Source organism: Nerophis lumbriciformis, linkage group LG10, assembly GCF_033978685.3.
Source record: "Nerophis lumbriciformis linkage group LG10, RoL_Nlum_v2.1, whole genome shotgun sequence".
NCBI lineage: Eukaryota > Metazoa > Chordata > Actinopteri > Syngnathiformes > Syngnathidae > Nerophis > Nerophis lumbriciformis.
The window spans coordinates 2,710,001-2,727,896 of NC_084557.2; the positions used below are offsets into that span (position 1 = coordinate 2,710,001).

At 38.1% G+C, this 17,896-nt stretch overlaps 1 protein-coding gene across 3 annotated transcripts in view; it reads right to left on the minus strand.

Annotated features, from left to right (window-relative positions):
- The window catches only part of LOC133612751 (neuronal cell adhesion molecule-like), a 274,321-nt gene that overhangs the window by 22,331 nt on the left and 234,094 nt on the right, over window positions 1–17,896 (minus strand). For all 3 annotated transcript variants that reach the window (XM_061970426.2, XM_061970425.2, XM_061970423.2), the window contains 3 exons: window positions 16,733–16,909; window positions 4,984–5,103; window positions 373–537 (listed from right to left, as the gene is read on the minus strand). In XM_061970426.2, coding sequence (XP_061826410.2) covers window positions 373–537; window positions 4,984–5,103; window positions 16,733–16,909 — 462 coding nt within the window. The remainder of the gene's footprint in view (window positions 1–372; window positions 538–4,983; window positions 5,104–16,732; window positions 16,910–17,896) is intronic.

Below are 17,896 nucleotides of genomic sequence, written 5' to 3' on the forward strand. Positions count from 1 at the left end.
GCACCGTTACGCACAAATGGGCTCCAAATATTCGGACTGTCAGAAATAAAAGTGTCAGAGATCTTCCATGCAACTGGGAACAACATTGGCTCCTTGCAGCACACGTGACGTTCAGAGCATGGCAGTAAATGAGTATCTCCATGGCAACACCCGGCGGTACACACACTTCAATAGATTGGTTTTGCAGCACTTTTGCACGTGTTTGCAATTCCGCACCACATGTTTTTTAGTATACGCGTTTATTTAGCGCTTTTTATCGGGGATCTTAGCAGATGGGTAATTCGTTTTCGAACCAGAGTAAAGAAGTACAAGTGTGAACGCAGCCCAGCCCAACGTGCAAGGCTGAAGCGGGCCCAGGAGAGCGACCCTCACCTGGCACCGTCACCGTGAGCTCCTGGGAGCGGTGGAGCTCTTGGTCGGCGTGGCCCTTGGCCACCAAGCGCACCCTATAGGAGAGGCCCTCTTTGAGGCCCCTGAGCACAAAGTTCTGAGAGCCGTTCACCAGCTCTTGCCGCCACACGCCGTCTCCGCCTTCACCTGCGGGGAGGAAGGGACGCACCGTACACAACAGCGTTGGTGGGAAGGTGATGACATGATGGAGTCTTGAATGCTAGGACCACACAGCCACTCTATTAGGTACCCCTTTAACGATGAGTTACTCGGACCACAACCACTCTATTAGGTACACTTTTAGTGAAAAGGTGGTAGGACCACAGCCACTCTATTAGGTACACCTTTAGTGATGAGTTACTCGGACCACAGCCACTCTATTAGGTACACCTTTAGTGATGAGCTGCTCGGACCACAGCCACTCTATTAGGTACACCATACTTGCCAACCTTGAGACGTCCAATTTCGGGAGGTGGGGGGTGGGGCTGGTGGGCGTTGTCGGGGGTGGGGCTGGGGGGCGTTGTCGGGGGTGTGGCGGGGCGAGGTTGGGGGCGTGGTTAAGAGGGGAGGAGTATATTGACAGCTAGAATTCACCAAGTCAAGTATTTCATACATATATATATATATATATATATATATATATATATATATGTATGTGTGGGAAAAAAAATCACAAGACTATTTCATCTCTACAGGCCTGTTTCATGAGGGGGGGTACCCTCAATCGTCAGGAGATTTTAATGGGAGCATTCGCATACCATGGTTTATATAGGGCACAGAGTGGGTGGGTACAGGCTGGCCTAGGGGCGTGGTGATTGGCTCATGTGTTGCCTAGGAGGTGTTTCCGTCTATGGCGGCATGTTGTTACAATTTCGCTGCGCTTGTTGAGGGATGACAGGTCTGGACGGTAAATAATAAACAGTTTCTCTTTCAAGCATAGGTTGCATCTTTTATTACCACTATTGTAAGGTGTGCTGGATGCAAGAATTTGCCATGTTATTGAATATTCAACATTATTGTCTTTGAGGTCCCAAATGTGTTTGCTGAGTTCTGTGGTATTTCGCAGGTTTTTGTTCCTGAAAGAAGCCTTGTGATTGTTCCATCTGGTTTTGAATTCTCCCTCGGTTAATCCTACATATGTGTCGGATGTGTTAATGTCCTTGCGTATTACCTTAGATTGGTAGACAACTGATGTTTGTAAGCACCCCCCGTTGAGGGGGCAATCAGGTTTATTTCGACAATTACATCCTTTGTTGGTTTTGGAGTCGCTCTGTCTGAGGGTCGACGGCTCATTTGCAATTGTTTTGTTGTGGTTTGAGATGATTTGTCGTATATTGTTCATGCAGCTGTAGCTCAATTTAATGTTGTTCTTGTTGAATACTTTTCTTAGGATGTTGTCTTTGGGAAAGTGTTTGTCAATATATATATATATATATATATATATATCCTGAAAATATGCAAACAGAACTGTGTTTAGATAATTGATACTTCAAACTTGCATAAATAAATATTAAGGAATATAACATAACTTGGCTTCTGAGAGCTTCAAAATGTAATGAATAAAATGCTAAAGTTGTTGATAAACAAGCAATTATTTTAATAATTAACTATGGTCATTTTAAATGAATTATTATGATAATTTAAAATTAATTATTTCAAATATGTTTATTTTAATGTATAATTCTATGGCTGGATGTAATAAGGAGTCAGAAAAAATACAAATAAAAATACAATTAATTTTGATGTTTTTAGCAAAATATAGTAAACATCTATTTAGTTGTTGTTTTTTTTTAATTAATAAATATATTTATTTTTAGGTAAGATAAACATAATAATACAATGTATCTCTAGTCTGGATGATTTACTTCTTGTCACCCTGTTGTCCTCCCGTCTGAAAAAAGGAGCTGGAGGGGGGCGTGGCCTCCAGCTCCGGCTGAAAATTGGGAGATTTTCGGGAGAATATTTGTCCCGGGAGGTTTTCGGGAGAGGCGCTGAATTTCGGGAGTCTCCCGGAAAATTCGGGAGGGTTGGCAAGTATGAGGTACACCTTTAGTGATGAGCTGCTAGGACCACAGCCACTCTATTAGGTACACCTTTAACGATGAGCTGCTAGGACCACACAGCCACTCTATTAGGTACACCTTTAACGATGAGCTGCTAGGACTACAGCAACTCTATTTAGGTACACTTTTAGTGAAAAGGTGGTAGGACCACAGCCACTCTATTACGGTGTTTCCCACACATTCATTTATTTGCGGCGGCCCGCCACGAAAGAATTACGTCCGCCACAAATGGATTTTTCGGCTTTTGACTCGCTCGACCGCTCATAAAAGCAATGGGACTGTCTGTGAATGTTGCTTGTAGTTACACCTCCGGTGCAGTAGGTGGCGGTAGCCTACTATGCATTGTAACTCCGCCAATAGCACTTAATTCACCTGGTGGGCCAGAAGAAGAAGAAGAAGAAGAGGGACGGATGGACGGACGGGATCAAAATACTCGCCGGCTACTTTTCATAATGATGGCGCTTCCTACGTTTCTACCTCAAACGTCCAAAAGCTGCTGAAAGCCTTGATCCAGGATGCCATGGGGGAAAAAAACTTAAATGGTGCCTTTTGGCGATAGTTAGCAGCTTGGTGGCTCATAGCCGGCTAGCTAACGCTTGCTAGCGTGGTAGCATTGCTTCATTTTTACAGGCGTTATAGGTAGATAGGTTATAGCTGCATCGCTCGCGGCTCGTCATATATTTAACGTTAATCCGCGATTTCACCGAGCGTTTCACCGACGAGCTAACGTGTCCAGGTTATAGCCCTGTTGTCAATAAACACACATGGACTGAAGCTAAATTGTCCACTGTCCACTGCAGCATGTGAATGCAATGAAAATAATAAAATCTGAGCCAACCAGCTGTTAAAATGTTGTCCAGGTTAATGTTTTGGCCATTAAAGGCCCTTCATTTCAAGATTTCAACTGTGATCGGGCTTTAAACAGGTGGCTGACCTGTTCAGATGAGTGTAACTGCTACTGGTCCAATAATGTGAAATAGCATTTAATTTTACATGTATGCAATGCCATTTAAATGTAATTATAGATAATAATAATAATAAATACTGTGTAGTGTTGTAAATAGTCAACGGGAAGAATTTTAGTAAGATATAAGCCATGAGCACTACACAGCCAGAAAAAAACCTAGGCAGGACAAGTAAAAATATTGGGGCAAGTAGATTTGAGAAGTCAGGCAAGTAGAAAAAAACCGTTAACGTTGAACCCTGCATGTGTTGAGCTGCTGCCGCTTAAGGTTAGACGGCACTGTACATAGAGCGCTTCTGCTCGTTAGTAATAAATTCTAATGTTGGATGTTCACTCCTTCACACAGATGAGTATAGAAAAATATTTTCAACGGCCGAAAAGGGCTCGACTTGGAGAGGAGGTAGGCCTACAGTCCGGACCACAGGTGCGACCTGTTCAGCAGCAGCAGGAGGAGGAGGAGGAGGTTGACTGACTGTGGCAGGACACCTCTGCCTCTGTTTCACTTCATGTTGCTGGTAAATAATATGGTTGTAGTAGTAGGCTAAACTTAAATTATTTAGTATTCACTAATTAAAGGGGCAGAGCTTTAAGAGACATTTTAGCTTTTATATTTTATAAGATATATTTTTTGTAAGAACCACAATTAATAAATATATTTCAGTGAATCACTAATTGTTCAAATCTGTATATAAATATGTACATAAAATGTAATTATATTCCAACTCCGCGTTCTTCTTGGTCATCGGCGCTGCCGCCGCCACCCCCCGACCACACCACCACAAATAGATGCCTGTCCTGTGGGAAACACTGTATTAGGTACACCTTTAGTGATGAGCTGCTAGAACCACACAGCCACTCTATTAGGTACACCTTTAGTGATGAGTTACTCGGACCACAGCCACTCTATTAGGTACACCTTTAGTGATCAGCTGCTAGGACCATGGCCACTCTATTAGGTACACCTTTAGTGATGAGCTGCTAGAACCACACAGCCACTCTATTAGGTACACCTTTAGTGATGAGCTTATAGGACCACACAGCCACTCTATTAGGTACACCTTTAGTGATGAGCTGCTAGGACCACACAGCCACTTTATTAGGTACACCTTTAGTGATGAGCTGCTAGGACCACAGCCACTCTATTAGGTACACCTTTAGTGATGAGCTGCTTGGACCACAGCCACTCTATTAGGTACACCTTTAGTGATGAGCTGCTTGGACCACAGCCACTCTATTAGGTACACCTTTAGTGATGAGCTGATAGGACCACAGCCACTCTATTAGGTACACCTTTAGTGATGCAGCTCTCGCATTGGATGGGATTAGATTGTGCAGGCGTACCTAATGTTGTGGCTTTTGGGCAGGAACATGTGAGCTTTAAATGTGGTGGTGGACACACAGCAGGTGTGAGAGAGTCCATACAACAACTAGCCTGCTAACAAACATCAATCTGAATGAAATAGCAATAATAAACATGCAGTTTTTTTTTTTGTTTTTTTTTTTAAATACTGCTGCTGTCAGCACTATTTGAATGAGCTAATGAGGAATAATAGTGACTTTGCTTACTGTCGTCCACTATGTACTCTAAATAAATGCTTTTCTCCAGGCCCCAGTACTCCCAACTGATCAGGGGCCCGTCCTCGCCCAGGGAGGAATTTAGGCTTCCGAAGGGACTCGCCGGCGGGGCTGAACGACACACAGAGAGAGAGAAGACAACCGTCATGTGGGTCAAAGGTCAAATGGAGAGGTCCTGTCTCCTGTTTGCATGCAACTTTGAGGAGAAGCGCTAAGGTGCTAGCGGCACCCTGGAAGGAGGAGGAGGGTGCAATGTGAAGGGAGGGTTGGTTGGGGGGGGGTAAACAAAGCCTTGTCATGCCAGGGTCTAGTTTGATGTAAACCATGCCTCGCTATAGCTACCACTGAGTCCCGTGCCCACGTGGTCGTCACCATGAGTCACGAGCGCTTGGATGAGGTGGGGAGACATAAAAGGACAGCGAGGGGGCGGAGTCACGGTGAGATGACACAGTCCAACCAAACATGGATCAAATACATCATCATCATGCTCTTCTTCAGAAGTGTCGTTACGCTAGGGGTGTAACGGTACGTGTATTTGTATTGAACCGTTTCTGTACGGGGGTTTCGGTTCGGTTCCTTCTGCCTCTGTCTCTGTCAGTCCTCTACACAGCACCCAGCATTGTCCCACCCACACAACCATCTGATTGGTTACACACAGAGCGGTAACAGCCAATCAGCAGTGCGTATTCAGAGCGCATGTAGTCAGTGCTTAGCGTTTAGCAGGTAATCATCAGGCAGCGGACTCTCCCCAAATGATAATAAACACCTCCCAGTCAACTACTAGTAACATCACTATGAGCCCGTTGACCTTCTAGAAATAATAAAGGCAGCTCAGCTCGCTCGCAGTCCTGGCTTGAGGTGAAGGCTAATTCGCTTTTAGCGTAACGCTAGCTCATTTTGCGGTGTGTGTGTGGGCGTGTATGTGTGTGTGTGTGTGTGTGTGTGTGTTACGGACAGCAAAGCCCTATCTGTCTGTTAATACACTTTACCTTTTTCTGTGTTGATTGAGCTGTGTTGAAGCAGCAAAAAAGGACATTACCGTATTTTCCCGCACTATTAGCCGCACCTAAAAACCACAAATTTACTCAAAAGCTGACAGTGCGCCTTATAACCCGGTGCGCTTTATATATGGATTAATATTAAGATTCATTTTCATAAAGTTTAGGTCTCGCAACTACGGTAAACAGCCGCCATCTTTTTTCCCCGTAGAAGAGGAAGTGCTTCTTCTTCTACGGTAAGCAACCGCCAAGGTAAGCACCCGCCCCCATAGAAGAAGAAGCGCGCGGGTATTACGTTTCATTTCCTTTGTGTGTTTACATCTGTAAAGACCACAAAATGGCTCCTACTAAGCGACACACTGTGGTTCTAGCTTGCCATGCTAATGGCCAGAAACTTCCACCCATGGTGATATTCAAAAGGAAGACCTTGCCAAAAGAGAACTTTCCAGCCGGCGTCATCATAAAAGCTAACTCGAAGGGATGGATGGATGGAGAAAAGATGAGCGAGTGGTTAAGGGAAGTTTACGCGAAGAGGCCGGGTGGCTTTTTTCACGCAGCTCCGTCCATGTTGATATACGACTCCATGCGCGCCCACATCACAGATGGTGTCAAAAAACAAGTGAAGCACACAAATACAACACTCGCCGTCATTCCGGGTGGATTAACCAAAGAACTCCAACCGCTCGATATTGGTGTCAACAGGGCATTTAAAGCACGACTGCGAACGGCGTGGGAACAATGGATGACCGAAGGCGAACACACATTCACTAAGACAGGGAGACAGCGCCGGACGACATACGCCAACATCTGCCAGTGGATCGTAAATGCCTGGGCGGATATTTCGGTCTCAACTGTGGTCCGAGCTTTCCGGAAGGCAGGATTCACAGAACTGCTGGACAAACAACAGCGACACTGACTCTGATGACTTCGACGAGACGGAGCCGGCCATTTTGGATCCCGTAATTCGCCCAACTTTTTAATTCGGACACCGTAGGAGAAGAATTCGAGGGATTTATGAATGAAGAATAACTTCAGAAAGTGAGTGTTATGTTTATTTTGTGTGTTGTGACATTAACGTTCGAGCAACATTAAGTTATTGATGTTATTGCTCTGCACTATTTTGAATTTTACTATGTTTGTGATTGCACATTTGCACATTACCGTACATTTTGGGAGTGAACAGAGTTGTTAGAACGCTGGTTTTTAATATATTATTAAAGTTTGACTGACCTATCTGACTGTTTTTTTGACATTCCCTGTAGCGCAGTTAGATGCGGCTTATAACACGGGGCGGCTTAGAGGTGGACAAAGTTTTGAAATATGCCGTTCATTGAAGGCGCGGCTTATAACACGGGGCGGCTTATGGTGCGGAAAATACGGTATGTTAAATGAAGAGTTTCTGTCTCTGATAGTTGATATAATAATGTAAGTGCATCATTAAGCCTACATGAACTCCATGGTGTTCAGGGATGAATAGTCCCTCCTATTGTACCATTTTTTTCAGCTATAGTTACATTAATCATTAGTAATGGAGCAGCCTAGTTTTGAATGGCAGGGTCCCTGCTATCACATGTTGATAAAAATATAACATTTACATAATAAAAATCAAATACAGGCTTCACAAATGCTGTAATAAAATAAGCATGATGAGTTGACTTGAAACTGTTTAATGTTGCACTTTTTATATGTAGAAGAAAAGTTTTGTCATTTTATTTAATCTGAGCAACAACTTGAGGCAGTTTAATGTTGATTAACGTGGGCAGAATTATTATAGTGTTCCCAATGTTAAAAGGATAAAGCCATTGTTTACAAATTTGGTAAATAAATAACCAAAAAATGTATATTTTGTTGTTTTCTTACTATACCGAAAATGAACCGAACCGTGACCTCTAAACCGAGGTTTGTATCGAACCGAATTTTTTGTGGACGGTTACACCCCTACGTTACGCTAACATGTGTCCTTGCAATGATGTGAGGAAAATATCTCACTCCATTTTTTGAGAGAAGAGGCTTTTTTTTGCTTTTTTTCTTGAACCAGGCTTGCTACACATCCTAAAATCAAGACCACAGCTCTGCCATCTTCCCGTCAGTCAGCTACAGACGAAATAATCATGTATATAAATAATCATGTGTATTAATAATCATGTGTATTAATAATCATGTGTATTAATAATCATGTGTATTAATAATTATGTGTATTAATAATTATGTGTATAAATAATCATGTGTATAAATAATCATGTGTATTAATAATCATGTGTATAAATAATCATGTGTATAAATAATCGTGTGTATAAATAATCATGTGTATTAATAATAATGTGTATAAATAATCATGTGTATAAATAATCATGTGTATTAATAATAATGTGTATAAATAATCATGTGTATATATAATCATGTGTATTAATAATCATGTGTATAAATAATCATTTGTATTAATAATCATGTGTATAAATAATCATGTGTATTAATAATCATGTGTATAAATAATCATGTGTATTAATAATCATGTGTATAAATAATCATGTGTATTAATAATTATGTGTATAAATAATCATGTGTATAAATAATCATGTGTATTAATAATCATGTGTATAAATAATCATGTGTATTAATAATTATGTGTATAAATAATAATGTGTATTAATAATTATGTGTATATATAATCATGTGTATTAATAATCATGTGTATAAATAATCATTTGTATTAATAATCATGTGTATGAATAATCATGTGTATAAATAATCATGTGTATTAATAATCATGTGTATATATAATCATGTGTATTAATAATCATGTGTATAAATAATCATGTGTATTAATAATCATGTGTATAAATAATCATGTGTATAAATAATCATGTGTATATATAATCATGTGTATTAATAATCATGTGTATAAATAATCATTTGTATTAATAATCATGTGTATAAATAATCATGTGTATTAATAATCATGTGTATAAATAATCATGTGTATAAATAATCATTTGTATTAATAATCATGTGTATAAATAATCATGTATATTAATAATCATGTGTATAAATAATCATGTGTATTAATAATCATGTGTATAAATAATCATGTGTATTAATAATTATGTGTATAAATAATCATGTGTATAAATAATCATGTGTATTAATAATCATGTGTATAAATAATCATGTGTATTAATAATTATGTGTATAAATAATAATGTGTATTAATAATCATGTGTATATATAATCATGTGTATTAATAATCATGTGTATAAATAATCATTTGTATTAATAATCATGTGTATAAATAATCATGTGTATAAATAATCATGTGTATTAATAATTATGTGTATAAATAATCATGTGTATAAATAATCATGTGTATTAATAATCATGTGTATTAATAATCATGTGTATAAATAATCATTTGTATTAATAATCATGTGTATAAATAATCATGTGTATAAATAATCATGTGTATTAATAATCATGTGTATAAATAATCATGTGTATAAATAATCATGTGTATTAATAATCATGTGTATAAATAATCATGTGTATTAATAATCATGTGTATATATAATCATGTGTATTAATAATCATGTGTATAAATAATCATTTGTATTAATAATCATGTGTATAAATAATCATGTGTATTAATAATCATGTGTATAAATAATCATGTGTATTAATAATCATGTGTATAAATAATCATGTGTATTAATAATTATGTGTATAAATAATCATGTGTATAAATAATCATGTGTATTAATAATCATGTGTATAAATAATCATGTGTATTAATAATTATGAGTATAAATAATCATGTGTATTAATAATCATGTGTATATATAATCATGTGTATTAATAATCATGTGTATAAATAATCATTTGTATTAATAATCATGTGTATAAATAATCATGTGTATAAATAATCATGTGTATAAATAATCATGTGTATTAATAATAATGTGTATGAATAATCATGTGTATAAATAATCATGTGTATAAATAATCATGTGTATAAATAATCACGTGTATTAATAATCATGTGTATAAATAATCATGTGTATTAATAATCATGTGTATAAATAATCATGTGTATAAATAATCATGTGTATAAATAATCATGTGTATTAATAATCATGTGTATAAATAATCATGTGTATTAATAATCATGTGTATAAATAATCATGTGTATTAATAATTATGTGTATAAATAATCATGTGTATTAATAATTATGTGTATAAATAATTATGTGTATAAATAATCCTGTGTATAAATAATCATGTGTATTAATAATCATGTGTATAAATAATCATGTGTATTAATAATTATGTGTATAAATAATCATGTGTATAAATAATCATGTGTATTAATAATCATGTGTATAAATAATCATGTGTATTAATAATTCTGTGTATAAATAATAATGTGTATTAATAATCATGTGTATATATAATCATGTGTATTAATAATCATGTGTATAAATAATCATTTGTATTAATAATCATGTGTATAAATAATCATGTGTATAAATAATCATGTGTATTAATAATCATGTGTATATATAATCATGTGTATTAATAATCATGTGTATAAATAATCATGTGTATAAATAATCATGCGTATGAATCATCCTGTGTATAAATAATCATGTGTATAAATAATCATGTGTATAAATAATCATGTGTATTAATAATCATGTGTATAAATAATCATGTGTATTAATAATTATGTGTATAAATAATCATGTGTATAAATAATCATGCGTATGAATAATCCTGTGTATAAATAATCATGTGTATAAATAATCATGTGTATAAATAATCATGTGTATTAATAATCATGTGTATAAATAATCATGTGTATTAATAATCATGTGTATAAAAATGAATGTGTATAAATAATTGTCATCAAGATAGAAGAGAAACATTTAAAATCATGACAACCAAATATTTCTATGAAGATGGTTCGACTGCCTCGACCATTAAGTTTGTGGCATCGAGTTCTACTTTTATTTTGATGGGAATTTTGCTTATCGTTTACAATCAAGAACATACATATCTTTTTTTTTAGGATTCTAGAAAAAAAAAAGTTTAAATGCTCGCTAATGTGAGCCACTGTTGTAGTCTTCAAAGTCTCTAAACACACTGCAAGTATATATATAATGTAGTAACAGACACCTTCATAAGAATATGTAATATGTACAATATACACTCTGCAAGTATATATATAATGTAGTAACAGACACCTTCATAACAATATGTAATATGTACAATATACACACTGCAAGTATATATATAATGTAGTAACAGACACCTTCATAACAATATGTAATATGTACAATATACACTCTGCAAGTATATATATAATGTAGTAACAGACACCTTCATAACAATATGTAATATGTACAATATACACACTGCAAGTATATATATAATGTAGTAACAGACACCTTCATAACAATATGTAATATGTACAATATACACACTGCAAGTATATATATAATGTAGTAACAGACACCTTCATAACAATATGTAATATGTACAATATACACACTGCAAGTATATATATAATGTAGTAACAGACACCTTCATAACAATATGTAATATGTACAATAATTACTGTATTTTGGTCATTTTAAGCAATACCAAAACTTATTTCCTCAGCGCATTTATTTCCGTTTCCATAGCAGCACACTTCCGACTTCCTACAACAAATGTGTTCCTACTCCCGGGAATCACACACAAGTGTTTTCTAATCATGGCAGACTTGGTAACAGACAATGAAGAAGACTATTTTTGGACGAATGAAGATTCACAGCCTTATCTTTCTGAAGCTGAATATACAGAGGATGATGACCTGCTGCTTGCCGCAAATATGGAACTTGGAACCAAGCTATGCAGACATAAATGGAGTGTTTACCCAAAATCAACTGGAAAAAAACGTCCCTGCCCAGTTTGACCAAACCGACATGGAGTGAGTCACTTTAATATTGACCACGGTACACGCAGCACGTCATGTGTGTTAGTACAACTACACTGTCTGGCTAGCTGTGTACAAACAAAACATGAAATAATACTTTACACATACTGTAATATGATTGTTTATGTTTTTCACTCAGTACAGATTGGTGTTCCATCACAGTGTTGTGTGTAACAAACTCAAACACCAATCAGCTGCTGACGTAGAAGCTATATTTACAGCTAATACCGTAGCACGCAGATGTGTTAGTACGCTGGAAAAGTAGTTCCTCATAACAATGTTGTACAGTTTGTTATTATACATGTTACACAATATAAATGAAGTGTTGTTGACAGCTTTTGAATGCATTTTTAAAGTGATTTAGAGGTAGCATTGTTTGCTAACATTAGCTGCCTTGCTAGTGTTGCGTCGACCAGCTCAGGGAATATAAATTACTGGTCAATCCCAAGTTCTTTCGATGACATATATGCTGAGTAAGAAGGACCATCAAGACAGAATTGGAATATTTTCAAGTTTTACTAAAGGTTTAGGAGATCAGTTTAACCAATACATTCATATCGGCTACTCTAGTTAATCTGACATTCAAACGGAAAAGCCAACTTCTTGCACACAACGAAAGTCCCCCTCTACCCCTCGCAACACTGATAAGCAAAATTTGGGGGTTTGGTTTTACATTCCTGATGGTTTAAGACACTAAACAGACAATCTGAAGACAAAGAGAGACTGGTAGAATATACAAAGGAAAAGTACTAGATCCTCTAAACATGGCTTTGTAAAAAGAAAGAACTCTGAAATATATATGCATCCTCCACACTAGCCACCAAGAACGAGCTGATTATTACAAAATTAGAAAGAAAAAAAACTTTTGTCTTCTTGTCTCTCGTAATGATTGTGAACGATCGGCAACATTCCATAAAAAGGGCAGTTCCCCTTTAAGTTATTAAATATAGCTCCTACTTATATTCATGTACAAGTTACATTTGAGGGTGTTTAAAACTGTCAAAAAAAAGGCTCAACACTTTCCTCCGAGCTCAGTTGTTGGCTAAATAATGTATTCAGCAATCAATGTTTAATTAACACTCATTGAATCAAATAAATGCATGAAAAAAATAATCGAAAACATTTCCCAAGAACACACTAAACCAGTGGTTCTCAAATGGGGGTACGCGTACCCCTGGGGGTACTTGAAGGTATGCCAAGGGGTACGTGAGATTTTTTTTTAAAATATTCTAAAAATAGCAACAATTCAAAAATCCTTTATAAATACAAATAAAAACCTATCTTTTTTTCCAAATAGTTCTATAAAGACCACTACAAATGAGCAATATTTTGCACTGTTATACAATTTAATAAATCAGAAACTGATGACATAGTGTTGTATTTTACTTTTTTATCTCTTTTTTTCAGAACCACTGCACTAAACAATAAGTAGTGAATGCAGCAGGGAAAAACATCATTACTTTCATTGACGACAAAGAAATGCATGGTTGTAGACAACTACAATGTACGCTACCTCCAATTCTTTGTAAGATAATGTACTAAATTTATGTACTAAATGCAGGCCCGGCCCTAACCAATCTGGCGCCCTAAGCAAGATTTTAGGTGGCGCCCCCCCACATCGGCAGTGAAGTGTATATACTCACAAGAAACCGAATAGCTTTGTCTTTGACCTTTTTTTTTTTACTTACAACTATACCTAATATATAAAGGGGTGGAAAAGTGACTATTACCTGCAGGGCAAACATTAGCTAACCAGAAGGCAATAAACAAAAAACGCCTGCTTAAAAGATCTAATACAAATGTCCCTGAGGAATGTAAGGTGGGAGTACTGTAATTACCTAACGTTACATTATTATTTTCCATAACAATTTAGCCCCCTCCACAATATTAACCCGACGTTAAAACAGAACTAGCTATTTATTGATTAGCAATTACCGAATCATGTAACATTAGCTTAATGCTAAAAAGCCAGGTTACTATCACATTCTGTAACAGACAAATAATTTCATGTAGGCTAACGTTACCTACCTGCTACCTCTGTCTTTTTCTCGTTTCTACTCCTCTTCTTTTCTCTTTTTTCTTCCCTGGGCACCTGACAGTTTTGGCCGTTTTGACATCTTGTGTTGATTTTTTTGATGTGGTGACGTCCAAAAAGAGTCATGATACGTAAAGGGAGGGGGCGCACCGTGCGGGGGGAGGGGGGATGGGGCGTAATGTTGTAACAAATAATATTTCTATTAAATAGGCTTTACTTTGCATTTTAATTAACGTGGGATTATTTTTTGTATTTAGAAATAATAGTACCAACTTTTTTTATTTTTTTTTTATTATTTTTTTTCTCCAACATTTGTGGAACTGGCGTGGCGCCCCCTGATGGACGGCGCCCTTAGCATTTGCCTATACGGCCTATGGCACGGGCCGGCCCTGACTAAATGTATGTTGTCAGAAAAATTGTATGTAAATTATCAAAAAAACTTTCCGTTCTCTGAGTTCCCAGTGAACAGATGAGAGCTGTTTTTGTTGCACCAAGCAAAGGCTTGGAAAATTCCATTGTGTACGATGGGAGGAGACGGGAGGGGGATTATCTATTGTTTTTATCTATCCAAGACCTGCTCAAGCTGAATCCAGGACCAGCCCAAGCCCGAAGCATATTTTTCTTTTGTGTTAATGTGACCGAAAACAATGACTGTTTACATACTTCCCATTCCTTTGGGAGCAGATGTTGTTGTGTAAACAGGGAAAGTCCAAATAAAGGAGGAGACGTAAACCTTTTTTCGTCAGAGCGTGGGTGACACTGTAAGAGGTTGACACGTTTCTCCTCAATTGAGCAACATTTAATTCTGCCTCTGTTTGATTCTTTGCTTCTTGTCTTGTTTAATAAATGTCATCAGTGTTTGAACCTGACATACAGGTAAAAGCCAGTAAATTAGAATATTTTGAAAAACTTGATTTATTTCAGTAATTGCATTCAAAAGGTGTAACTTGTACATTATATTTATTCATTGCACACAGACTGATGCATTCAAATGTTTATTTCATTTAATTTTGATGATTTGAAGTGGTAACAAATGAAAATCCAAAATTCCGTGTGTCACAAAATTAGAATATTGTGTAAGGCTAATACAAAAAAGGGATTTTTAGAAATGTTGGCCAACTGAAAAGTATGAAAATGAAAAATATGAGCATGTACAATACTCAATACTTGGTTGAAGCTCCTTTTGCCTCAATTACTGCGTTAATGCGGCGTGGCATGGAGTCGATGCGTTTCTGGCACTGCTCAGGTGTTATGAGAGCCCAGGTTGCTCTGATAGTGGCCTTCAACTCTTCTGCGTTTTTGGGTCTGGCATTCTGCATCTTCCTTTTCACAATACCCCACAGATTTTCTATGGGGCTAAGGTCAGGGGAGTTGGCGGGCCAATTTAGAACAGAAATACCATGGTCCGTAAACCAGGCATGGGTAGATTTTGCGCTGTGTGCAGGCGCCAAGTCCTGTTGGAACTTGAAATCTCCATCTCCATAGAGCAGGTCAGCAGCAGGAAGCATGAAGTGCTCTAAAACTTGCTGGTAGACGGCTGCGTTGACCCGGATCTCAGGAAACAGAGTGGACCGACACCAGCAGATGACATGGCACCCCAAACCATCACCCAACCATGCAAATTTTGCATTTCCTTTGGAAATCGAGGTCCCAGAGTCTGGAGGAAGACAGGAGAGGCACAGGATCCACGTTGCCTGAAGTCTAGTGTAAAGTTTCCACCATCAGTGATGGTTTGGGGTGCCATGTCATCTGCTGGTGTCGGTCCACTCTGTTTCCTGAGATCCAGGGTCAACGCAGCCGTCTACCAGCAAGTTTTAGAGCACTTCATGCTTCCTGCTGCTGACCTGCTCTATGGAGATGGAGATTTCAAGTTCCAACAGGACTTGGCGCCTGCACACAGCGCAAAATCTACCCGTGCCTGGTTTACGGACCATGGTATTTCTGTTCTAAATTGGCCCGCCAACTCCCCTGACCTTAGCCCCATAGAAAATCTGTGGGGTATTGTGAAAAGGAAGATGCAGAATGCCAGACCCAAAAACGCAGAAGAGTTGAAGGCCACTATCAGAGCAACCTGGGCTCTCATAACACCTGAGCAGTGCCAGAAACTCATCGACTCCATGCCACGCCGCATTAACGCAGTAATTGAGGCAAAAGGAGCTCCAACCAAGTATTGAGTATTGTACATGCTCATATTTTTCATTTTCATACTTTTCAGTTGGCCAACATTTCTAAAAATCCCTTTTTTGTATTAGCCTTAAGTAATATTCTAATTTTGTGACACACGGAATTTTGGATTTCCATTTGTTGCCACTTCAAATCATCAAAATTAAATGAAATAAACATTTGAATGCATCAGTCTGTGTGCAATGAATAAATATAATGTACAAGTTACACCTTTTGAATGCAATTACTGAAATAAATCAAGTTTTTCAAAATATTCTAATTTACTGGCTTTTACCTGTATATACTTACTGTATGTGCTATAAAACGTCATCCAAACTTGAAGGACGGTCAATTTATGATTAGAAAAATTTGTCACGACTTCAAAAAAATAAAGACGTCGGCCGACTTTTGTTGTGCACTAAAGAGTTGCTTTTTTACGCTCGATGAAAATGAAAGAAGAAATATAAAAAAAATATCATTTAGAATTTCCAGCTGAGAAAAGCCTACTAGATTGTCTTCAGTAGCTGAGTGGAAAAGAGACAAACATGATCAAACTGGGCTTTTGTTGCTTACCTTCATCCGTGATGGTGACCGCTTCCATGGTAACGGCTGGCCCCGCCCCCTTGTGCGTTTTGGCATTCAAATAAAACTTGTAGCGCGTGCTGAACTTGAGGTCCGGCAAAGTGACCGAGCTCTCATTGGCGGCCAGGGCCAGCTCCTCCTCGGGGCCCCACTCATTGGAGCTATTGACTACACCAGTGACAGGATGGATGGTGGATGATGGATGATGGATGATGGATGATGGATGATGGATGATGGATGATGGATGGTGGATGATGGATGATGGATGATGGATGATGGATGATGGATGATGGATGATGGATGATGGATGGTGGATGATGGATGATGGATGATGGATGATGGATGATGGATGATGGATGATGGATGATGGATGGTGGATGATGGATGATGGATGATGGATGATGGATGATGGATGATGGATGATGGATGATGGATGATGGATGATGGGGTGCACGTTGAGAGGAAATGGGGTGTAAGTTGAGGAGGAGGAAGTGAATGAATGATGGGGAATATAGAAATAAAAGGAAGGGTTGAAGTATAGGAATGACAAAAAGTGAATTTGTTAATTGGTGTACTTTGGAGTTTATTTATCCTCTCTAACTTTCACCAGGAGTGCACTTAGTGGATGACACCAGGAGTGCACTAAAGCTGACACCAGGAGTGCACTTAGTGGCTGACACCAGGAGTGCGCTTAGTGGCTGACACCAGGAGTGCACTTAGTGGCTGACACCAGGAGTGCACTTAGTGGCTGATACCAGGAGTGCACTTAGTGGATGACACCCACTTAGTGGCTGACACCAGGAGTGCACTTAAGCTGACACCAAGAGTGCACTTAGTGGATGACACCCACTTAGTGGCTGACACCAGGAGTGCACTTAAGCTGACAACAGATGTGCACTTAGTGGCTGACACCAGGGGTGCACTTAAGCTGACACCAGGAGTGCACTTAGTGGATGACACCCACTTAGTGGCTGACACCAGGAGTGCACTTAAGCTGACAACATGAGTGCACTTAGTGGATGACACCAGGAGTGCACTTAAGCTGACACCAGGAGTGCACTTAAGCTGACACCAAGAGTGCACTTAGTGGATGACACCCACTTAGTGGCTGACACCAGGAGTGCACTTAAGCTGACAACAGGAGTGCACTTAGTG